Source organism: Biomphalaria glabrata, chromosome 12, assembly GCF_947242115.1.
Source record: "Biomphalaria glabrata chromosome 12, xgBioGlab47.1, whole genome shotgun sequence".
Lineage (NCBI taxonomy): Eukaryota > Metazoa > Mollusca > Gastropoda > Planorbidae > Biomphalaria > Biomphalaria glabrata.
Window position 1 is genome coordinate 22,656,502 of NC_074722.1, and position 25,021 is coordinate 22,681,522.

The window sequence follows — 25,021 nt, forward strand, 5'->3', positions numbered from 1 at the left end:
TATGTAATATAGCATACACCTTATCGTTATAAGTATTGCTACTATTGCACTCAGAGCCGGTCCTAGACCACTGCAACCTACGCGGACTCAGTGGGCTCCGCACTTTTATAGGCCCCGCGCGATGCGAATTCTAGGTGTAGGCCCTTATTAAATTATTAAATTAAACTATTTTGACTTATTATTAAAGGAATTCTCCTGAAATTATAAAATATAAGAAAAAGTCATAAAAATCTCCTGAAATTATTAAAATCTTCTGAAAATTGATGCAATATTAAATATCTCCTTAAAACAGGCAAAATTGTCATTTCGGGGTGTCATTCAATATAGAAAACACCAATCCTACTCGCGATTTGAAAAAAACAAAAAACGAAACGGCCTAAATTGTTAGCTTTCATGAACAACAATGTCATAATAAGCCGAATTTTAACCAAAACAAGAAGTTCAAATACTTAATTTACTTAATAGTCACTGGCATACAAATATAGATCTATATAGATCTAAATTATAATCTATCTCGACCTTTTCGAAAAAAAAACAAGATTACAAAGAGAGTTTGTGTTACACAAACTCAGAGGCGGCCCCCGTCGAAGTCGGATCCCTGTCGGATCTGCATATTCGCAAATAATATTCAAGAGGTGATTTAATTTTGATGTAAAATGTTTTACACGTTTCGGATGTTCCTTCAGAGTTGAAGATAATTACTTCCTAGTCCAAACCTCCCGCAGGACGACGGGGGATGGGAGCGGGCAGGGTTTGAACCCTGGGCCATCCATAAATCTGAACGACAGTCCAGCGCGCAAACCGCACGACCAGGCAGCCATCCGATGGTGAAAAGTAATAATGTTTCAAAGATTCATTTGCCGTAAATTTAAATTTAAATTTAATAAAAAAATAGTAGATTAGTTTTAGTATATTAAAACATTACAATATTGATCAAAACGTTTGGAAATGAAAATCTACACTTTTTTTTTACACTTTAAGTTTAGAAATTGAAATTCTACATCTTAATCTAGTCTATTTTAGTCTAAACTAGATCTAGAAATTCTAGATCTAGACTCTAAAATAATTTTAATTAGAATATAAATCCAGATCTAGATATACTGTAATAAAAATCTAGATCTAGTTTAAAAAATCTAGATTAGATCTAAATCAAGATATCATTCCTTTTTTAAACGCGAGTCACATAACGAGGCTTAATAAACATTACTATACCGAGTTCTTTTTTCATTTCATTTGAAGAATTAATTCCATATAACGTCAGAGGGAAAAAAAAACACTACGTCACACGGCCTAGCTAGACTAAAAATCGCCTTCATCTATAAGAGCCATTTATCGAGTGTTCATAGACTTTGGTGCACCGAGTGCGTTCTTTAAGCATTTCATTTAAAGAATTCATTCCATATGACGTCAAAGGAAAAAAAAAACACTACGTCACACGGCCTAGCTAGAATAAAAATCGCCTTCATCATTACGAGCCTTTTATCGAGTGTTCATAGACATTGGTGCACCGAGTGCGTTCTTTTAGCATTTCATTTAAAGAATTCATTCCATATGACGTCAAAGGAAAAAAAAACACTACGTCACAAGGCCTAGCTAGACTAAAAATCACCTTTATCAACACGAGCCATTTCTCGAGTGTTCATAGACATTGGTGCACCGAGTGCGTTCTTTTAGCATTTCATTTAAAGAATTCATTCCATGTGACGTCAAAGGAAAAAAAAACACTACGTCACACGGCTTAGTTAGACTAAAATATGTTTTCATTAATACAAGCAATTTTTTCGAGGGTTAATAGACATTGGTGCACCGAGTGCGTTCTTTTAACATTACATTTAAAGAGTCCATTCATATGACGTCAAAGAAAAAAAATTCCATTACCTCACAATAGGCTAGTACCGGTACCATAAAAAAAAATGTCTTTATTTACACGAGATATTTAACGAGGGTTCATAGACATTGGTGCACTGAGTTCTAATAGATATTATTTAAAAAGGATCAAAGCCGCATTGTTTTTGCGTTTTGTCTGTCAGTCGGTCTGTCCGTTATCTTGATATAAAAAAAACAACTAAAAGTTATTAAAAATTGATTAACCTTTATTTTACCTTTCAAAACATCGCAATAATTTTTAGGTATGAACACAATTGAAAAGTTTATATAATAGATTGTTCCGGATGTTTGTATAAATAGTAAAAGAAAAAGAGAATTTCAGATAAATGTAATACCGTTAATTAAATTTTTTGGATGGTCTCGTATAAAAATTAGATGTACTACAGCCACGTGGAGAGATTTTCATACCTTACTTTGGTGTTTGGATTCTGTTTTCTTTAAAAATCGGAACATAATATTAACGATAATTAGATTTTTTAATGTTTTAGGTAGAAAGTTAAATGTACTGTAAGAGAGTAGTGAGTTAAAATATTTTTCATAAAAATCCGTAAAAACATTATTTCGTAAATGAGAAGATTATTTGTTTATTAATTAGAAGAGGGAGTTCAAACAATTATTTGGCGTTAGTAGATTTTTAAATAAATTCGGAAATTGCTGGCGACGATTTGTAAGAAACAAAATCCGGAACTTTCTTTATCGATTACAAAACTTCTATGTTATGTTTTACAAGAAAATTAAATGTCTAAAAAGTAATTTTCAGTAATCAATTCTAGTAAATTACTTTTTTTAAAAGCCTTATGCGATTTCAAACAATCATTAGGCATAATTCATGTTTTATAAAACAATATCCGGAACATTTTACACTTAATGAAATATAAGTCAGTATAGAGATTATGATTTAGCATTAATATGCTATTTACATAAAAAACGGAACAACATATTATTGATAATGTGTTTTTGCAACGTTTAAGCATGGAAATTGAATGTAATATAAGTTAGAAGAGCAAACAAACATTTGTTGGCGTTGATTAGTTTTGCAAAAAAAAATCAGGAACAATCAATTTTAGATACTTAAAACTATTGAGATGTTATGGGAGGAACATTAAAGGGTAAATCAGATTTTCAATAGCTTTTAGAGTTCTAGTTTTTTAAATCTAATTGTGACGGACAGACCGACCAACAGACAAAACGCACAAAAATAAGCTTCTTTTATTCGGATGGGGGCACTAAACAAAAAATAAATAAAATCTGATTTTTAAAAAAAGTTTAAGGAATAGGTTTAGCACCTGATCATGTTGCGACGTTACGCTACTGCACGAAAATCGCTGCATAAAAAGTCCATTTAAAAAAATGTGCGTGATATTTACATACAAAGTGCATTATTAGCCTTTATAAACAAACAGAAATGTTTTCTTTTAATTTTAGCAGCTAGTTGACCAGAAAAAACGTCTTTAACTATTATTTGTATTTGTTGTAAACATTTCCTGTACATTTTAAAAATATATTTGACTTAGTAATACTGAAAATACACAAAAATTGTCCATCTTTGTTAGCATATTGTAACATTGCCTCCCTTACATTTACGTAATTGTTTTAGAATTGGTGTATTTTTATGAAAAAATCGCTTGCATAATTAATTTTATAAATTAAACGGTTTGCTTTTAGAAAACCAAAAGTAGCCGTTGCACCTAAACTTTTCAAGCCGGATTTAATGATGAAATAATATTTTTCATATCTCTTCTAGTTTTCGAGATCTGAGTGTGACAGACGGACAGACGGACAGACGGACAGACGGACATTTTGCACAAACCTAATAGCGGCTTTTTCCCCTTACGGGGGCCGCTAAAAAGCGATATTATGCTAGTAGGCCTTAAAGGCAAATGTAAAATGTTTTACATGTTTCGGATGTTCCTTCAGAGTTGAAGATAATTACTTCCTAGTCCAAACCTCCCGCAGACGACGGGGGATGGGAGCGGGCAGGGTTTGAACCCGGGACCATCGATAAATCTGAACGACAGTCTAGCGTGCAAACCGCACGACCAGGCAGCCATCCAGATCTGAATGTTTATCGGCTTTTTGTTGGAAAACTACTATATATATATATATATATATATATATACTGTAGATGGCTGGTAAAGTTAATTTGACAGTGATTTTGTACTTAGTAAGCTATAAATAAAATGCAAATATCAATTTATTTTCTAATACGAAATCTTAATTTTCACTTACTGCTGCCTGGTCGTGCGGTTTGTGCGCTGGACTGTCGTTCGGATTTATCGACGGTCGAGGGTTCAAACCCTGCCCGCTCCCATCCCACGTCGTGCTGCGGGAGGTTTGGACTAGGAAGTAAACTATCTTCAACTCTGAAGGAAATCCGAAACATGTAAAACATTTTACAAACAAACATTTTACTATAGACCTATTATTACAACGCAAATTAGGCCCCGCGCAATCCGTTTCGCATAGGGCCCCGCAATCTGTAGGACCGGCCCTGATTGCACTAATACTATATCTATATTTAATAGATCCTAACCCCAGAGATAATATATTTTAAAAAAATGCCTCGTCGTATAATGCAAAAAAAAATATTAATAATTACAAAATTAACTTCTGCAATGAACAAAATGGGACGATGAGATAGGCCTATAGGCCTATAGATCTATGGTTATAAAAATAGATCTACCTATATATCTAGATTTAATAGGCATAATTATAAAAGTCCAGAACAAGGTGTGGGTTGTTGTTTTTTTAGCGGCCCCCGTAAGGGGAAAAGCCTCATTTTTTAAAAAAATTGTTGTATTTTTATAAACAGATTTATACGAGACACTTAAAATATGAGGAAAAATTCTCATGATGTATCTAACTAATCAAGGACCGTGTAGGCCTACCATATGGGAATAGCCGGGTACACGTTAACCGGAGTTAACCTCCCCCCCCCCACCCCCGAAATGAATTTCCCCCCCCCCCAACAGGAAGGGGTAGAATTTTGTGGCTGATTTTTTTTGCTTTACTTTTTTTTAGACAAGATTTTAATGTTGAACCATCACTTGCCCCAGCGCAGCCAAGGTTTTTTTTTTTAGTTTATAGACCCCCATTTTCTACAAAACAAAAATTTAAATAATGCAAACGACTGTCATGCAGTCATAGCGCACTTACAGATTCCTTGAGCGTAGAAATTCTGAGTTTAAAATCCCCTCCAAATTTATTTTTTTTACGATAAAATAATACCCCCCTTCCCTTTTCATTATAAGACTAAAGCATACAAGTCACCAGGAGGGGTTTTGAGTTTTACCCTCCCCCCCCCCCCCCCCAGGGCTTTAAGTTAAAACCCCATCAAGAAGGTTTTGAGTTTAAAACCCCATTTCAGCGGGGTTGGAAGCTAAAAAAAAAAAACATCTTTTCAATATAAAATTAAAGCAAATTACAGTCACAAAATTCTATGAGTGTAGCCAAGGGAGGTTTTGAGTTCCCTTCACTAGGCCTACAGTTAGTAGGCCTGCAGAAGTTTAAGTTTAAACCCAGATGATTTTGAGTTTAAACTTCCCCTACGTTTGTTTTAGGTTAAAACCCCCCTCTTCAGCAAACTACAGTCACCAAATTCCAAGAGCGTAGCAAAGAAGGGTTACAAATTTCTACCAGTCGCTGGGCTACATTTATAAAGTGCAGTGAATAGCTGATTAGGGTTTTGAACTAAAATTTTTGGGTAGCAGGATAATGCACCTCAGAATATGCATTTTTCCCTCTGTTGAGCTTCCCCAAAACCCTTGCTGACAAGGGCGGGGTTCTACAGTCTTTCCACTAGCTCCAGGAACTTATTCTAGGGTAGAAGAAACATCGTCCCAAAGAATGAAGGGTCGTAATGTAATAAAGATTAATTACGTACAAAGACACACGCAGACACACATACATATAATGGCCGGGGGGAGGGGAGAATAAATCCTCCCCAAACCCCCCCCCCCCCTCCTGAAACAAAAAAACCTGGCTACTCCCATGCCGTGTCGAGGCATGGGCCTATACTGATCTCGATATGAGATGTTGCCCAGTCAGGGCCGACTTATAGGCATAGACCAACTAGGCAGCCGTCTAGTGCCTACAATTGGCGGGGACCTCACACAGGACTTTAAAAAAACAAGGTTACAAAGACAATTTGTGTGGAAACATAAACTCAACAGAAATAAGGTGTGCCCAGAGTATATACATATAAAAATGCATTTAATGCATATATATTAAAAATAATTATAAATATCTGTATACATTATTGAAACTGTCTCATTATAAAAGTTTCAAGTAAACGAAGATTAAACTACTAATTGAATATACTTCAGTACACTCAGTCTAAGACACAATCTCAGGCCAGCATTTATTCAATGCTATGAAGAACTGTGTTGAGTCTTGGCTATGCTTGGTTGGAACAAGAAGACAAGTGTAACAACTGATGGAGATCGATCTTCAACTGAGAAAAACATTATGTTTGTTTGTTGTTGTTGTTTTACAGCATATCCCAACCATAAACTCTGAACAGGATAGTTTGCACAAAGCTGCATAAAATAACATATTATTGACCCGATGGTCATCTCTAGAACAGTTATCAGAACTAGAAGTCCCAACCACAGGCAGTCCCGACAAGTACTTGAAGATTTAAAACAAAAATATTCCGATGTATCCATTTGCTTAGCATGAGCAAGGCAATGAGAAGAATTTAAAATCTCAAGGAAGAAATGTTTATGTTTCTTGAATGACATTGACTATGACTTAGTTACTAATATTTCTAATCAAGAGTGCAAGACATATTTCATGTTACAACCTACATTCCAAAGCTTTCCAATTGCTCCAGGCAAGCAAGTGAAAACTGGTTTGTCATTTTCCTATGCTGAAAGTATTTCTAGTGAAATTTTTAAAAGTACAAGACCTGATTTAGAGTCCCTTATTATGGACTTTATAAAAGCAAATTTTTAGAGGCCAAGAACCAGTTCTCAATACCATCAGCTCACCATTTAGCGCAGATATTGATTCAGCTTCAAAGAACATAACTCCATACAAATTATGACCTGAAAGAGAAGTTCTAGTCAGTTCTTCCACCGGAGCTTTATGGGTTCCACAAGATGCATTTACACACTTTAAAAAACTTTCCTGCTAAACTTTCACATTATTTGGAGAAAAACACATTGTGAATTTTTTTTTGGAAACTAAACAAGTGTAATCAAAGGTTGATGTTGACTGACTGTAATTTGACAGCAGTCACAAGAATAACAACTAGTAAACTAATTACACAATTCAGGAATTACTTCACAATTAAGTACAATTGTACATTTGGGGTTAAAGGTTGTGATGTAAAAAGGCAATAGCATTTTTTTTAATCGTAAAACATGATTTCAGTATAACTCTTGTTGTAATTCCTCAATTCTCAATTAGGAATGTGAAAAAGAACGTATAATACAGTATAAACAGTAGCCTATAAATATGAATTAAAAGACATTATACACAGTTAGCTAACATAGTTTTGTAAGTTGCTTGCTAGTTGTTGTTTTTCTCTTTATTTTTCAATGACAAATACAATATAATGTTTATTTTGTGCGTCAAGTAGAGATTCATTTTTTTGTGACAATATTTGAACTCCCACATAAACAGAAAGCATAGAGATGATAAATTGTTCATTTCTTGGCAAAACTTTCAATACAAATGTTGGGATGAGAATGTTCCTATTTATTTTGCAGACATATTAGATGGAAGTAAATATCTCAGGATACTCAATGACCAATTTCTTGATTATCCAAAAGGGGTATGACTTGTTCATCTGGACGCAATACTTCTATCAGATAATACAATTTCTTGGATCTCACTAAGCTGTAGGCGTTGTCAAAACGAAGAATATCTAGAAAATAACAAAGAACAAAATAAAATTGATTCTGCTAGGCAAAGAAGCCTAAATTTAGTGGGCTAAGAATCATAGCTACCAAAACATTATGTTTTTATATAGCACCCACTTTATGGTGAAATAAAGATTGTTGCAAAATAATTAAATTGAGAATTAATTTAAATATTTTAATATATTTTTTTTTCAAATTTTACATCTAAAAAAGCTCAACTCATTTCTCGCGTCATGCAGCCTGTAAACACTTACAAGTTCCAATTTGTGTACAATGTACACTGCCTTCTTCAAGAAACAATTGACATTTAACCCTCTTAGAGTTGACAATAGGTTCCATATCTCTCAGTTTTTGTCTCACATCTTTGGTTCGTCTGAAGATTCCAAAACGAATATCAAACCCTTCTGTCTTAAACTGCCACCTTAGTTCATCAAGAAATTTAAAAAAAAAACGAAAATAAAATTAATAAGCAATGAAAGAATTCTTTAATTTCTAAAACTGCTCTAGAGTTCATTGTTAATTTTTAGATTTTCTCCCCAGTTACACTGGAAGAAGCACGAAGAATGGGTCATCCAAAGAAAAGCTGGCTGGACAATGTAAAAGAATGTACCTGCCTCCCTCTCTTGAAATCCTGCAAAGAACAGCTTCTGACAAGGAAAAGTGGAGAGATTTGCTTATACGAAGTGTCACAACTCCCCTACGGCGAAAGACAAGGGACAGATAATATGAGAGTTGTTTACAAAGCCTATATCAACTCACTCAGGAGACACAGGCAGAGCCATGTACAAAGAAATGACTACGCATAACAATCTGGACAGTATTAGCTTCCTCCCCCGCAAAGAACAATCTACAATTTTCCAACTAAGAACAGGACACCCACCTCTATTAAATTGCCATCTGAACAAAATAAACTCCACACAACTCCCCCTTTGCAGACACTGCGCCCACCCTTATGAACCGTAAACTATATTCTCTTTGAATGCCCCTTCCTAATCCACCTGAGTCAGACCCTACTTCCACTACAGCCCAACATAACCAACATGATGGCTGCCTGGTCGTGCGGTTTGCACGCTGGACTGTCGTTCGAATTTATCGATGGTTCCGGGTTCAAACCCTGCCCGCTCCCATCCCCCGTCGTCCTGCGAGAGGTTTGGGCTAGGAAGTAAACTATCTTCAACTCTGAAGGAACATCCGAAACATGTAAAACATTTTACAAACCAACACCCTGTACGGCAATGCTGAACAACTGAAGAAAACAGCACACTTTTTTTCCTTGGCATAGTCTGCAAAAGAGCTGACAGCTCAGCAGCAATAAAGCTGGCTAGAAGAAGAAGAAGAAGATATCAACTCACTCAGTCTGTCTGTCTGGTAACAAGGTTGTACACGTGATTTCTCCCACACTCAATCTCGGATCAAACTGAAATTTTCACAATTATTTCTTTTGCCTGACAAAACAAGAATCAATTTAAAAAAAAACAATTAGTTAATTACTATTGATAATTTATTATTTTGTTTGGTATTTCGAAGAAGGGAACGTAATTGTACTTGACTAAAGGGGTGATATAAGTTAAATTAGTCCACTTTGTAGGTCGCTTTAAAGTAAGTTTCAGACAAACAATATATAACTATAAAATCTTCTATAGTCATACGCACAAACAAGCAGAGTGGTTAGTATGGCGGCTTGAGGAGGCGTGAACTATGAGTTCGAATTCAGGTTGTTCCCCCTTTTTTATTACGGTAAAATTCATCCAGATATCCCATTCTTTCGCCACCCCAACCCATTTTCCTAACTGGTCAGAGTGATAGGATTATAGTGTATTGAGAAAGCTAAAAGCATGAAATAGCGCTAAACAAAACATTTGGTAAAAATATTTCTAAACGCTTTTTTTTTATTTAAGTATTTTTTAAAATGTTTTTCTTTTTTTTTAAATCGTTTTGCCATTAATGATAACATACTGTTTCTAAGAAATAAGTATATATTTTTATTGCAATGGCGTTCCCTAACTTTTTAAGCATCCTCCACTTGATGGAACCCTCCACACAATTTTCAGCTTTTGAATTCTAGATATAGCACCTTTGGTTAGTTGTTTCTTTTATTAGCATCCTTTAATTATAAGGCAAGAGGAGAAAAGGCATTTTCCGAAGGCACCAATTTAATTTCCCATTCCCAACACTACATTTATTTTGGCATTGTGTCCTCTAAAATAAAAGGAAATTGCAATTTGGTTTTATTAATTGTATTGACGCTGGAAATATTGAAACCTGTCATGTTACCTGCACTGAACCCATGGGTGGACCTTTCGGGAGTCCCCTCTGACTTTGTCTAAAAACGTAAACACTCTTTGTAGGCTTGTTACTATTATTAAGTTAGTGGTAGATGTCAGAAGAAGAATTTATTGCAGGTTGAAATGCAGGGAATTGCTTATAGTGCTACTCCAGACCCTTAAACACGGTGCAGATATAATTTCGTTTTGGTGTGGGAGAGGTGTGTATCACAAGTAAAGGATAGATAAGCACTGGTCTACAACATCATTGAAATTTCATTGGCTCCACATTTTACCTTAGAGCACTGCCAACATCATTGATGACAAAGTCCAGTTGAAAAGAGGAACCACGAGGAATGATAACTTCAGAGAATCCAGACAGATCCACTGCAATGTTGTGTAAGTAATAATATTTTGGAACCATGCCTCCAGGACAGATCTGTGATTGTTCAGAAAAATGTAAAATAGTAAAGAATAGACAAAAGCGTTTAATGAGGGAGAAAATATTTTTCTCATGAGAACTAAGGTTTTATTTTTTATTTCCCTAACCCTGGTAGGGGGTTTTAAACTCAAAACCCCTTTGGTTGTGCTGGGGCAAGTGATGGTTTAGTATTAAAATCTCACCTAAAATAAACAAAATCAGAGCAAAAAAATCAGTCACTTAATTCCGATCCCCCCCCCCCCGAAAGGATTTCATTTCGGGGGGGGGGGGGATTGAAACCCAAACCCTCCCCTGGCTACGCCACTGGCGGATCCAGGGGGGGGGCGGAAGGGCATCAATCCCGCCCCCCCCCCCCCCCCATAAACTTTCGAGTGGGGGAGGCGGTCCAATTTATTTGTAGAAATCACAGCTTGTTAACAGAATCAATTAAATATCTATATGATTAAAACTTGTTATTGATATTTTAACCGATCTTTATATTATGTCTTTCCCCTACTGCCCTTCCCACCTAAACCCTTTGAGTGGGGGTGGCGGTCCTACTTTTAATTAGAAATCATAGTTTGTGAACAAAATTAGTTGGATAACAATATAATTTTTATATTATGTCGATACACTTCTGGTATCTTAGCCGATTCGGTGAGGTGTGTGTGTGTGGGGGGGGGGATGTTTGCTTCTGCTGCCCTTCCCACTCTAGCCCTCTAAATGGGAGGGGGGCGGTCCTATTTTTATGAAGAAATCATAGTATGTGAACAAAATTTGTTCAATATCTATATAATATAAACTACGTATTGATATGTGAACCCATTGTATATAATGTTGCACACACACTCTAATCTCAAATTTTTTAATTAGTAAATATAAAATGAAAAAAGGTTGTACCAGGTGGGAGGGGCGATACATACAATCACCTTTCCCCCATCGGACAAACCAATACTTTTTTCTTTTTGTATTTTAGTTAAGAAATTACAAAATTAAAAAAAAATCTCTCACTAATATAATTCATATATGCTATAAATTAAATTCTTATATCGAGTCGCCCCACCCCTACTCTTTAATGCCAAATGCAATCATTAGCAGAAATTATAAAAAGGAGCGAGGTTTAATCATTTTCACTCTACCGCCCCTCCCCTTTCCAGACAGAGTTTATGTAATTTCACATGAATTTATCATAATTATTTTAAAAAAACTTTCTTTGGAAAAGTTATAATTCAAACGAAATTTTTCAGTAAAAGAGTCACAATTGAGATGAGTTTTAAACCCAGATAATCTTTTCCTAGTCGCCTTTTTCCAACCTTTACTCAATCTGATATTTCTCTAGTTAAATAAATTTGGGACTATAACTCACAATGTATGCCTGAATTTTACTGAATATTTTTTTCGAATAACTTCTTTTTCGGCAGGGATCCTCAAAGCCTTAATCTAAATATGTGGGATATCTTATCTTTTAAAAGAACAAATCGGTTTTATTTGCAATGTATTAAGGGCCTGTAAATTCATATTAGAATATTTTTCAACATTATTCAAAAGGTCCTTTATAATACGATGAATAATGACCTTTAGGTCAGGAGAATGCGCTTTTTCAGTGATGAATGCAAAAAAAAAAAACGCTTTTGGCTCGGGGCGAAACTGATGAATGATAAGCTGTAGATGTCACGAGAATGCGTTACTGCAATGAAGAATGCAAGAAAACGCTTTTGGCGTCGGGGCTTCGCTCCGAACCTAACTGATGAATGATAAGCTGTAGATGTCAGGAGAATGCGTTGCTGCAGTGAAGAATGCAAAAACACGCTTCCGGCGTCGGGGCGATAAATAATGAGCTGTAGGTTAGATGTCAGGAGAATGCGTTTCTGCAGTGAAAAATGCAAGAGAACGCTTTTTGCGTCGGGGCTTCGCCCCGAACCACACTGGGGAAGCTTACAGCGCTCCCCCAGACCCCTAAGCTTGTAATAGAAATATATATATACGCACGTTAATGCATAGGGTTAGGGTTTACTGGGCATTAGGGTTAGGGTTTAGAAAAAAATCGCCCCCCCCCCAACTCCAAAGTTCTGGATCCGCTAGTGGGCTACGCTCATGTTTAATATATATTTAAAAAAAAAACAACAACCTTAGATGGACATCTTGGGTTTCCATCAGGGTCAACGCAAGTTCCGCCCCAATGTGCCGGAAGCTGGTCAGAATCTATTTGTTGTAGAAGAACCTCTTTATAATTGGCTAAAATAGAATACAGTTTATTTATGGGATTGAACATTTGAAACAATCTATACTATGAACGCAAGGGCTCTGACTCATTTACACACTCATTTACACACATAACACTAATTCTCCCACTTGCGGTGAACGAAAAAAAAAAAGAAAAGAAAACTTGAACCTGTTATTAGTTCCCTTGCGTCTCGAACAACTAAGCCTTTTTCACAATCGAAACCGCAGCGGTTAAATTTACTCGATTTCGATACTATATGTTTTCTTCATAGACATAAATAAATATAGACTGGTCGAAGGAAGTAACTTCATGTAACTTGAAAACATGTATATCTATTGTATTCGGATTTCCGAATTATGAAAAATTACATGATCTTTATTCTTAGAGATTTAAAAAAAAACACTAGTGAAAATAATGTAATACTTATATGGGTGTGTGGCTGAAATAGATATGAATACTTAACTTTTATACTGCTCATAAATGCTGTATAATAAAGTATACAAAATTGCAAGTCACACATTTTCGTTTCATAAAACTCTTTAATCGGCCAGTCCACATTTATTTATGTCTATGGTTTTCTTTTACTTTATTAAACATGGCAAAAAGTACAAGATAATACTTCCGTTTTTAAGCACTATTGAAACTCTTTTTGTGTACACCTATCAACAGCGCATCTTGCTATAAAAGGATCTTTTTGTTTTGTCAACAACAATACTATAGAGGCCCACATGAAGTCAAATACGTATCTATGTGTGTTCAAATGTATACAGAGATAATGAAATGTAAGTATATCTTTTTGTTTTTAAGTCGAATACGTATCTATGTGTGTACAAATGTATACAGAGATAATGAAATGTAAGTATATCTTTTTGTTTTTAAGTCGAATACGTATCTATGTGTGTACAAATGTATACAGAGATAATGAAATGTAAGTATATCTTTTTGTTTTTAAGTCGAATACGTATCTATGTGTGTACAAATGTATACAGAGATAATGAAATGTAAGTAGGCCTATAACTTGTTGTTGTTGTTGAAGGTGGAGGTAAAAAAAGAGAGAATGGAAGTCTTGGTGAGAGATCGTCACGACGTCAGAGTGATAACAAAAAGGAGCCCGACCAAAAAGAGACACAGAGCTTATGAAATACTTTAATATTGAATTAAGTAGTTGAAGAAACGTCAGTGATTGTATGTAGAATTAATCTTTATGGCTGCTGAGGAGGGGGAGAGTGAGAAGAGTGATACTGGAATTCTCAGGCCAGAAATATGTGTTTGTGGTCAATAGAAGTGGGCCGGTTTAATTCAACAAAACATATACAATAATTACTGGAGTAAAATTATGTTAGGGGAGTTTTATAAAGCGGGCCGTGTCTATTACACGTAACAGATACTAGCATTCAAGTAACATTCAAAGGGGGAGGGAACGGGTGGGGAGAATTCATGTCAAAGAGCCAATCAAATATTTCGAATAAGAACTGACAAGCAGAAGAATAGTCAGATAGTTTAAATAAGACAATATACTCAAGCGGAGAGTAAAGAAAGGGGGGGGGGGGAGAGAAGTAATACTCGAATTTACTGGACGGTCTAATTCAACGTAATAGATAATAGAATTCACTAGCCAAAGGAGCCTTTTAGTTATGGGCATTTGCAGTATTATTGTTATGAGAGAAAAAAAAAGGATAAAAACTATACAACCTGGAAACAATTCAATGGGGTAGCCGGTGGATAATGCTAGTAGCCTTATAGAAATAAAATATGGCAATCTACGACAATAACCGTATAAAACAAGATGATTAAAGCATTACACAGAGGCTCGTGGGCGAGCGGCTTTGTAATATACATACATAGATCTCATTGCAGTGACATGGTGCCTATTGCCTTGGCTATCCTGTTGCTAATGTCTGAAGAAACGATCTTTCCCCTTTACAACTTCTCATCTAAGAGGTTAATGCTTGATACACAACTGCGTTAACAAGTTGGGCAGCTTTAATCACCAGTCGCTGCAGCATTTACACCCTTCTCTATACTTCTGCAATACAGGACCCTTCTTTAATGCTTGCTCTCCATGTGAATCTATCCAGTGCCTCTTTTTCTTGACTACTGGTGTCGACTTTGAAGAGCTTCATGTCGTGATTGCATACATCAGTATAGCTAAAAAGTGGCAGACTGTAGCTCTCCTTAGTCTTGTGGGAGCCAACCTTGTGGCCTTATTTGAACATGTCCAAGCGAGCCAAGGCGTCTGCTACTGATAACAGCGCCGATATCTTGGCAGCCTGCTCTTCGCAGCACTTTCTAGTTATTTATTTTAGCTTGTCTCCTTATTTTAAGAATCCACCTTAAGCAACGGCTTCTCTACCAAGAGTAGATGTACCGTGTTTCACTACCATATAGCAGAGTGCTCATCACACAGATCCGGTAGTCTAGGGCTTAGGTATTAGTAGTCAGCAAGATATAGTCCCACACTCTTTATATTGGGAGTCAGCAAGATATTGTCCCACACTCCTTATATTGGGAGTCAGCAAGATGTTGTCCCACACTCTTTATATTGGGAGTCATCAAGATATTGTCCCACACTCTTTATATTGGGAGTCAGCAAGATATTGTCCCACACTCCTTATAAAGTCGTGACATGGTGTCCATCGCATTGACTATCCTGTTGTTGCTGTCTTCATCCAGTAGCACATCGTTGGAGATGATAGAGCCAAAATACCAAAAAATGATCAACTACTTCTATCATATGTTGTGCAATGCTTGTTTGTTTGGTCTTACTTTGACTAACATGAAGGACGTACTTAAAACATCCCAATGACCAAGCACCTTCATAGGAATGGAGATTTCAATGCCCGAGATGGTGATGACAACTACGTCTAAATAATTGGGTCTTTATGGTGCTGGCAAGAGAAATGACAACTGCCAAAGGGTCCTTGAGTTGTGTAGCTCTCATGAAGTGTGAAACAAATACATAGGCCTACTTCTCTGGCCAAGAATGTCACAAAGTCTCTTGGCGACTCGCATGCTCAAAAAGTTGGCATCAGCTTGCAATGTGCATCACTCGCAGGATGGATCTGAAAAGTGTGATTCACACCCATAGCGCGGATCGTAACTAACCATTCGCTAGTGATGGGCAAGGTCAAATTTCTTAACAAGGCCTATACTTTCAGCCAACCAAGAAGTAAGCGAATAAATTTGGATCAAGTGATCTAGAGAAATCTGCACTCTTTGGAGAGTTACAAAACAAATCAATACCCTGACTAAATGATGAAGAAAATATCTCTATCAATCTACATCCCCAAGACCAAGCACCTTCATGTGAATGGAAATTTAAAGTCAGAAATTTAGAGTTTGGGTTTGAGAAGTATCTTACAAAGAGGAAACCTAGCAAGCAGAGAGAAAGATCTGCACATCTCGTTCACAATCTATTTTATCATTTTTATGAAAGAGGCAAAAACTAATTGCTAGACTGTGTATTAATAGCTTTTGGACAGATATAATTGGCTAAAATGGAAAATAGCTTATTTATTGAAAAAATATTTCACAAAAGCCTGTGAAATAAAATATATCAATCTACAACAATAACTATTTAAAAACAAGATAATTAAGGCGTTACGTAGAAACTGGTGGGCGACCTTGCGGATCCCTTATACGCATGCATGTCATTGCAAATAAAGATGCGTGCATCGATTCTTGTGGCTTCGGATTAGAGTAAACTATCTTTCACATTTTACGTGCATTAACATATCTATCAATATTTGAATGCAATATTTATAATTAGAGGACAATTTCATAGGACCATTAGTAGCTGTATCACCAAAAGCTCTATATTTAAGAAACGTGGTCGAGAGGCCAAGTACGCTTAAACTTGGCTTGGCTACGTATGAAGGGGGCTCAAGTTTCGACACCCGACTCGAGAAGAGTTGTGTTTACTGAGCTGCTTAAGGCAGCACGGAAAAACTTCTCCCAGATACCCCCTCCAGCCACTGGTCCACAAATGAGATTGGACCATAGCGCTCTGAGCATGCTATAAACATGAAAGTAGCGCTTTATAAAAAACATAATTTAATTTATTTTATTTATTACATTTATTTGAAAAATCGCCTACACATTACATATATGTTTAAACAATTATTATGCTTATTTTTTCTTCTGTCACATCACTGATACCAATTTACAGTAGTATTAAGATAGCCTATAAGAATAACTTATTTTAAAAATATAATCCATGATGAACACTTTTTCCCTTTCAAAAAGTACATGTTGCACCCTGCACCTATTTTTAGCACGAAACAGGCGATTGAAAAAATCAGATTTTCAATAGCGCTTTTAATATCGAACGGACAGCAAAAATAGTTTTAGTCTACACAATAGTTGTTTCTTTTCTCCAATGTAGGCCTAAATTTTTGCGTCAGACCATGGTCAGACATACATTTTAGAAATATTCTTTTATTCTATTCTCATGTAACTCAAACCAATGAAGTGCATAATGTTTATTACTAGGTTATTCTTTCGAATGTGAAATGAAACTGACCGCCAAGAAACTTGATTTTCCCAACAGTTTCTTCCCTCAAGAATCGCTTTAACACATTAAATATCACTGAGAATATTTTTGGAGCTGAAATAGGGAGAGAAATATGTCAATGGAAAAACTGAAGAGTCTGCAAATAAAAATAATTTATAAATGTCAGTGATAAAAATAGTAAAACTGATGAAGGTTAAAGTTGTCATTCTTTTATTTTCTGTACATTTTAAACATTTGTTCAAGTTAACTCTGTCTATCTATCTATCTATCTATCTATCTATCTATCTATCTATCTATCTATCTATCTATCTATCTATCTATCTATCTATTTATATCTGCTTGTCTGTATCTAGCCTATGTATCTATCTATAAATACTATTTATATCTGCTCTTATCTATCTATGTATTTATCTATGTATCTAACTATCTATACATTTTATAAAAAGGCTTTTGCCATATAAAAATGCTTTTTTACTTGCAGCTTATAGTAAACATTGCGTTTAACTGGTATATCTTTGAAGGTTTATTCGTAATAGAGTTTAGTGGTGCTAAAATAGACAAAACTCTTTCTGACCTAGACACTCTCCCCCCCCCCCAACCCGTTCATCTCATTAATTACAACAAGCAACTACCAACAAAAACAAACAAAAACAAAACGAGATAGGATGGACAAACAAATTGTGTTAACATGACATAATTACGTAACTTGATTGGAACATAGATGAAAAACACTACTAACCATTAAGAATATAAATTGTCTTTATTGTGTCAGAGTAATGTTCTTCAAATATTTGCACAACCTCTGAAAATGCTTGTATCCCTTGAAAAAAAAAATTATATAGTGAACAAGTTACGTTTTAAGAAGAGCTTCAAAAAAAAATATGGAGGCAATTTTAAACACAATATTAAAAGATCACTCTATTTTGACCACTCTGTCGAGTTTCTTATTGCGAATCATAATGAATAACAGTGTATTTTTTAAAGTCTTTATTAGAAAATACCCCGAGCTCAACTAATTGTGATCTTCAGAGGACATAAAAGATCGTGTCAGTCTATTTAAAAAAAAAAATTAACATTAGATTTAATTTTGGAAAATAATTTGGATAAATCTTTTGTGTTTTCACATTAGATTTCTGGACTTCCATTCATGACCCCAACAAATGCTGACAGCTATCCAAACACAATTGTGACCTAGATTGACACTTATGTCCACGAATTCCTTACATCTTCTGAAAAATGTAAGATCCTCTAGGTTTCCCTAACAAACATTAAAATGAAGTGCATACTAAAGTTAAAAGCTTATTTTGAGAATTTTTTAAATATGGTATAAAATGATTTAAATGTTTCTGATGTTCCTTCAGAGTTAAAGATAATTTAGTTCCTAGTCCAAACCTCCCACAAGACGACGGGGGATGGGAGCAGATAGGCTTTGAACCCGGGACCATCGAAAAGTCCAATCGACAGTCCAGAGCGAAAACCGCACGACCAAGCAGTGTGTGTGTGTAATTAATATTCATTACATTCTGATTGACCCTTCATTCGTGCGGATGTTTTTTTGTGCCCCAGAATAGGTTAGTGGAACGATAGTATACACCCCTCCCTTGCCAGCTGGGGAACTGGGGGAGCGAAGTGAGATCCCCTAGTGGGGTCCATAAGCATTATTTCCGGTATTTTATTTTTTTAAAAATGCATATTAACCTGCTACTCTTCTATTTAAAAATTATAGGTCCAATACAAAATCTGCTATTCACTGCACTTTATTAAGGAACCCAGTGACTGATAGAAATTGGTAACTAGAGTTTAGCTTTAGTTTTTTATTGGAGGGGAGGTTAACCACAAAACCCTTCTGTCTCGGAAGACAAAAGATGCGCCCAGATGAGTCACTGGCTTTGGTTACGTCCTGAGGTGGGGCAGAATCTGGCGTGACTGATCAAGCCAATTCTGGAGTCTGCAACAGTTCGTGCATGTATTTGTATCTGTGTTTGGGCTAGCTAGCAGGGCAGCTTTCTTTTTCTTTCTCTTGGCTGAGGCAGCTTCGTTTCTTTTGCATTCGGCGAAGTTCGTACCGTCACGTACAGTCTGTCTCCATGCTGTCCGGTCTTGGGCTTTCTCCTCCCACATACTTTGGTCGATGACCGTGGCTCTCATGTCTTGCTTGCAGACATCTCAGTATGTTAGTCTTGGGCGGCCTTGGGTCTGACTCTTTCTGCAAGTTCAGCGTATAGGATGTCTTTAGGGATTCTTCCATTTGGCATGAGAGTGACATGACCGAGCCAGCGTAGTCTTCTCTGTTGAAGGAGAGCAAAGATGCTATGCATATTGGCCCATTTCAAAACTTCCTGGTTGGTGACACGATACCTCCAGGAGACGCACATTATGCGTCGCAGGCAGGTTGGTAACACTTCTCGTGCAAAGGTCCCTCGTCTTCGGCTTCAGGCTCCATTCGACTTTCTTCACCACCATCAGGACCTCTCTCTCTCGTCTCAGTATCGGGCCAATCGCTTGTTGGTTTCAGACCCTGTCGATGACTTTCGTCTTTCAAATGTCCATCAACGTCAACGTCAGACTGCCTTGGATTCTCTTTACCACCATCAGGACTTTCCTCTCCAGTCTTGGCAGCTGGACCAACGTCAGGCTTCCTTGGATTCTCTTGACCTGTCTTGCTGTTTGAGCTTCTCATATTAGGTACGTCGGCAGCACAAGCTTCTGTTAAACTATAGGCAGCTTTTCTTGGCTCTTCATCTGTCTCTTTCGGCTCCCCAGATTTGTACTCCTTGTTTTTGGATTCACAGGCCTCACCACGTTCATCAGCATTGCCATTGTTACTGCTTATTGCTTCACAGCATTGGGTGGGTAATAGTTCAATGTCCAACGATGGTGAATCTCCTTCATCTTTCAAGTCTCCTTGGTCGAACAAGGTTTCTTCCATCACGTCCATCGTTTTCACCACGGGGCTCGTCACTTCTTTCACTGAGGTACACATCTTTTTAATCTCTCTACAGTACTCCTCGGTGGACTTCTTCAATGTCATACTCATAGCCCGAATGAACTCTCCAAAATCTGGTGCGACTTCAAACAGATACGTGTCTGGATCTTCCTCTTATTCAACTATGCATTCTCGGAGGCGTGCTTGTAAGGTTTCTTTATTTCCGCTCGTTTTCAGATCTCGATCACGGAGTTCTTGCTTCAGTTCTCTAAATTCAAGTTCGTACAGCAGTTTCAGACGAGCCATAGTAGATCCGATCCAATCCGATTCCGATCCGATCCCACTTCTGACACCAGTTGTTACGAATCTCACTATCCAGGCTCTCTACAAACTGCACCATACACCACCAACTTAAAGAACTTGACAACTCAGGGCTCCAAAGTAACGTAACACTTTAATAGTTGAATAAATAACAGCCAATACTGTACAATTGGCAACACGTACACTATACAGATATCTCTCCGATAACAAAGTACCGCCGTATCAACTCTTGCACTGGCCTCTCCGTCTCGTTCCGGGCTTGCACTGGGTTCAACAGTTCAGGACTGACTTCACACACTAGGCTCGTTGTGTCGGACTCGATCACAGACCAAGATCAAGACGCCGTTCGTCTCAACTGTACTTGATAGTACTCCGCACTGAACCGTCGTAATGCTCCGTACAGAACCACACCGCTGAACTGTGCTGTAGTCGACCGGACTGTAGTGAACCGGGCTCTAAACCCCTGCCGTGAACCCACTTGACACCTCCGCTCTTATATAGGGTCCCTACTGGCCTTCTCGAACCGGACACAGCGCCGCTCGACGTTTCTAGGTGGTCAGATGACTACAACTCTCGTGACGCTCCTGAGCTCTGTTCAAGACGTCGATCCTTCCCGGACCGCCGTCGATCCTTCCCGAACCGCCGTGTTGACACTCGTCTCGGCTTACCGTCGTAGCTCGTCACGGTTGACCGCTCGTCTAGCGCTGGCCTGGGGCGATTTGCGTCGGCTGACTACACTCACACCACTACCCCCATCTGTGCCACCACCAGGTTTATAACAATATATATATATATATATATATATATATATATGTATATATATATATATATATATATATATATATATATATATATATATATATATCTTCTATCTTATCTCACCTATATGCTTATTAAAAGAGTTAACGCTTCAACCTGATCTTACCTACAGAGAGGAAAGTTGATGAGTTTCTAATGTTCATAATAAAATAATAAAAGCCTGGCTGTAAATCACAACGGATACATAGCCAAGGAAGATAATCAACTGTTGCAACCAATAACAATTTTGGGGCATCAGTAAACGAACAAATAGAAAATCACAATATATTTTGGATGGGGGAGGCGCTATCCATAGAACAGGTAAGTAATAATCTCTTCAGAAGTATTTTCTTAAGGTAACTTCCCTTTATCTATTTAATGGTGCTCATGTAGTTACCAGGTTTCCAGAGGTGACGTAGTCCTAAGTTTTCCAAGTCATAAATCATGATCACTTGGTCCACTCTTCTGTCTTGCTGTAAGAAAATAAACCATTGTAATGTGCTGTATTAGCTACAGGTCGGCGGATTGCCCCCTGACCATTTCAAACAAATAGAATAGTTCACTTTGTTAGGCAGCGTCGTTACAAGCAGTGGCGTCACTAGGGTCGGTGTCACCTGGTGCGGTTATCTCAGGGTGTCACCCCAAGCCCCGTATCAACTTTATCCACTTTTTCCAATAAAAACTCACTTTGTTGAACCAATACGGTAAGCTAGTTACCTATTTCATCGATGTTTTTTGCACAAATTAAAATAAGGCTATTCTTTTTGAAAATCCCATTGTCTATAACATTTTTAGAGGCATTAGAGGCAATGTTTTTCACCCCCCGCCTGCTAAATATTTATTTTAGTATTAGAGAGGCGTCATGTTTCCTATCCATCCAGCAAGGTGGTCTGTTGAAGCGCCGTTAGCTCCTTTAGGCGTTTTCCTTCGTTATCTGCTTGTGTCTTCTTCAACGCGTTTTTCTTCCCGTAGTAACAAGAGCCCATGTCAATGTTAAATTAAAATGAAGTGGGACGTTCCGATATAGAAATATTTTCTTGGAATCTGAGAGCACTGTTTATACTAGTTAAAAAAAGCTCCAACTAAGTCTATTAAAGAAGGAGGCAGCATTGGCCAATACTGGGATGCTATACTATACGAGGGATGTTCGAAGTACATATAGCGCACGTATGTCTTAAGATCATCTTCATGTTCAGTAAGAAGCCTTGCCGCGACTTCTTAGTTTTTGTCCCACAAAGGTCGTCAACTTAACGATGTTAAACACTTGAGAGAAATTTGACCATTCTGACCATCCAAAAAGTGCCACGTTAGTAATGACATTCGTAAAAATTTTCTTCAAAACGTTTTAAATCGATATTTTTTGCAGACGCCTCACACAAAACGGTATACATTTTAAAAGATTCTTATTAGTAGATGATACGAAGTCTTTATCTTACACTACTTTAACTTTTTAAACATGGATAATGTCATTTCACTTGTTTAATATTCAAAATTTGATGGGCCCGTTAATTTTACTCGTAAAATAATTTCAATTGCCTCACCCTCTCCCCATTGCTCAGGATGTCGCGCCCTCACGAGAGAACGTCGGCCCCCTCCTATGGGGTGCCACCCCACCACAGTTTGAGTAAAGCTACAGTAGTTCATGCGAGTGTGTAATGGGCTTGTTGTCCTCAGATCTTCCGTACTGCCGTAAAATCTGGGTCGACTCTAGATCATGAAGAACCTGTTGAATCGATCTTGCTGCTAACGTAGACAAGTTTTCTTGGATGATAAAACGACGTCACATAATTAATAATTTAATTTTTCTTAAGAATTAGTAATAAAGACTCTTTCGCCTAATTAATACTAAAATATAAAATATCTACAATTCAAATACAAACAATTTTTGTTCTTTAAAAAAAAACTGCCACTGCGTCCCCCTTGTTATCACGTAACTTTTTGAATATGTTTACCAAAGAAATTAAAATATATACACTAAGGCCTAAAATAAATTATGTAGATCTAGATTAGTACAGTAGATATGCCTAGACATATTTGGGTATTTATCTTGAGATTTATTATTTTGAATCTGCTAGTTTTTGCCGATATTCATTTGTTCCTTTTTAGTTTCTACTTATTGACAATAATCTTTTTTTTTTTCATTCGGGTGTCACCGCTCTGATGGGTGTCACCCGGTGCGAACCCACGCATCCACCTAGTGACGCCACTGGTTACACGCACTAGGGACGTATATCGCGATGTAGCAAGCTAAAGCTGTCTTACAATGTTATTGTCTAGACCAGAAATGGCAAACTTTTTTAAGAGCGGACCGATAAGGGCACAATTTGACTGGCCATAGTTTTTCAGTATATAAAAAAACTAGTCGACCGGCGGCGTAGCATACACCGCTATTTTGCAGCGCCGACCTTAGGCCACTGCAACCTATGCGACCGCAGTGGGCCCCGCACTTTTATAGGACCCGCGCTAATTCAAGGTGTATAAATTATTAAATTAAACCATTTTATAACTTAAAACAGATTTCTCTCGCCCTCCTGTCGATTTACCAGGAGCTCCTTCAAATCTCCCGAAATTGCAAAAGATAACGAAAAAGTCCTTAAAATATATGGAATATATAGACAAAATTTGTCAGTTTGGGGTGTAATTCAATATGGAAAACGCCAATCCTACGCGCAATAAATAAAAACGGCATTATGCATTAGCCGTAATTGTGTAATCTGGTGAAAGAAGCTTCTCGCACCTCAAACCAAATAAGAATTACTTGAGGTCAACAATTCTCAAAGATAGATTGAAACATTTGGTAATTCTTGCTATTGAGCGTGATCTATGTAGGAAACAGAATTATTATGATATACTCTATGACTACACGCAAGGCTGAATAAAATGCATAGACGAATTTAGTTTCTAATTCAAACTCCTAAATTTCACTTATTATCCGCTTCCCTACCCAAACTTGGCCCCCAAAATCCGTTTCGCATAGGGCCCCACAATTGTTAAGTCCGGCCCTGCTATTTAGTGACCAGTAAATATACATAGTAGATTACTTGTTCTCTTTCCATGACTTCTTGGTCACAATGGTTAAGTCCAGCACTGCTATTTAGTGTTTGCAAAATGTTTGCTTGTAAAATGTTTTACATGTTTCGGATGTTCCTAAACGATAGTTTACTTCCTAGTTCAAACCTCCCGCAGGACGAAGGGGGATGGGAGCGGGCAGGGTTTGAACCCGGGACTATCGATAAATCCAAACGACATTCCAGCGTGCAAACCGCACGACCAGGCAGCCATCCGTAGTGACCGGTGAATACTTGTCCTTCCCCCCCCCCCCCCCTCTTGTTTTTTCGTGGGGTGACTATCCGCAGAAATAATAGTGATCTTTCCTTTACTTTTTCTTACTTCTTTCTCGTCCAAATGAAGAGAATCTATATATATATATAATTATCTTCTTCCCGCAAAAGTTTGGACGAGAATCAAGAAGTAAAGGAAAGCTCACTCTCTTATTTCTGCGGAGTCACCCCACGAAATAACAAGAGGGAAAGAGGGGAGAACATCCACACGTCTCTACGGATGGCTGCGCGCTGGACTGTCAAACCCTGCCCGCTCCCATCCCCTTTCGTCATGCGGGAGGTTTGGACTAAAAAGTATTCGAAACAGAATTCGCGGGGCCAAGTTTGGGTAGGGAAGAGGACAATAAGTGAAATTTAAGAGTTTGAATTAGAAAATCAATTCGTCTATGCATTTTATTCATTCTTTACTACGTACAGAATTACTTTACGAGCCTTGCGTGTAGCAAAGACATACAGTAT

General features: G+C 37.3%; 1 protein-coding gene and 1 long non-coding RNA gene across 2 annotated transcripts in view; one reads left to right on the plus strand and one right to left on the minus strand.

Moving 5' to 3' along the window:
* Positions 1-7,534: 7,534 nt before the first annotated feature.
* Positions 7,535-25,021, minus strand: part of LOC106072746 (SEC14-like protein 2) — a 46,619-nt gene continuing 29,132 nt past the window's right edge. The window contains exons 7-13 of the mRNA XM_056006863.1: positions 21,619-21,694; positions 17,916-17,996; positions 17,186-17,269; positions 12,568-12,674; positions 10,315-10,457; positions 8,009-8,175; positions 7,535-7,759 (exon numbers count right to left, since the gene is read on the minus strand). Coding sequence (XP_055862838.1) covers positions 7,635-7,759; positions 8,009-8,175; positions 10,315-10,457; positions 12,568-12,674; positions 17,186-17,269; positions 17,916-17,996; positions 21,619-21,694 — 783 coding nt within the window. The 3' untranslated portion in view covers positions 7,535-7,634. The remainder of the gene's footprint in view (positions 7,760-8,008; positions 8,176-10,314; positions 10,458-12,567; positions 12,675-17,185; positions 17,270-17,915; positions 17,997-21,618; positions 21,695-25,021) is intronic.
* LOC106072747 (uncharacterized) lies at positions 13,160-17,374 on the plus strand. The gene is made up of 2 exons (XR_001218646.2): positions 13,160-13,445; positions 17,155-17,374. It is a non-coding gene; the product is annotated as an uncharacterized LOC106072747 (long non-coding RNA).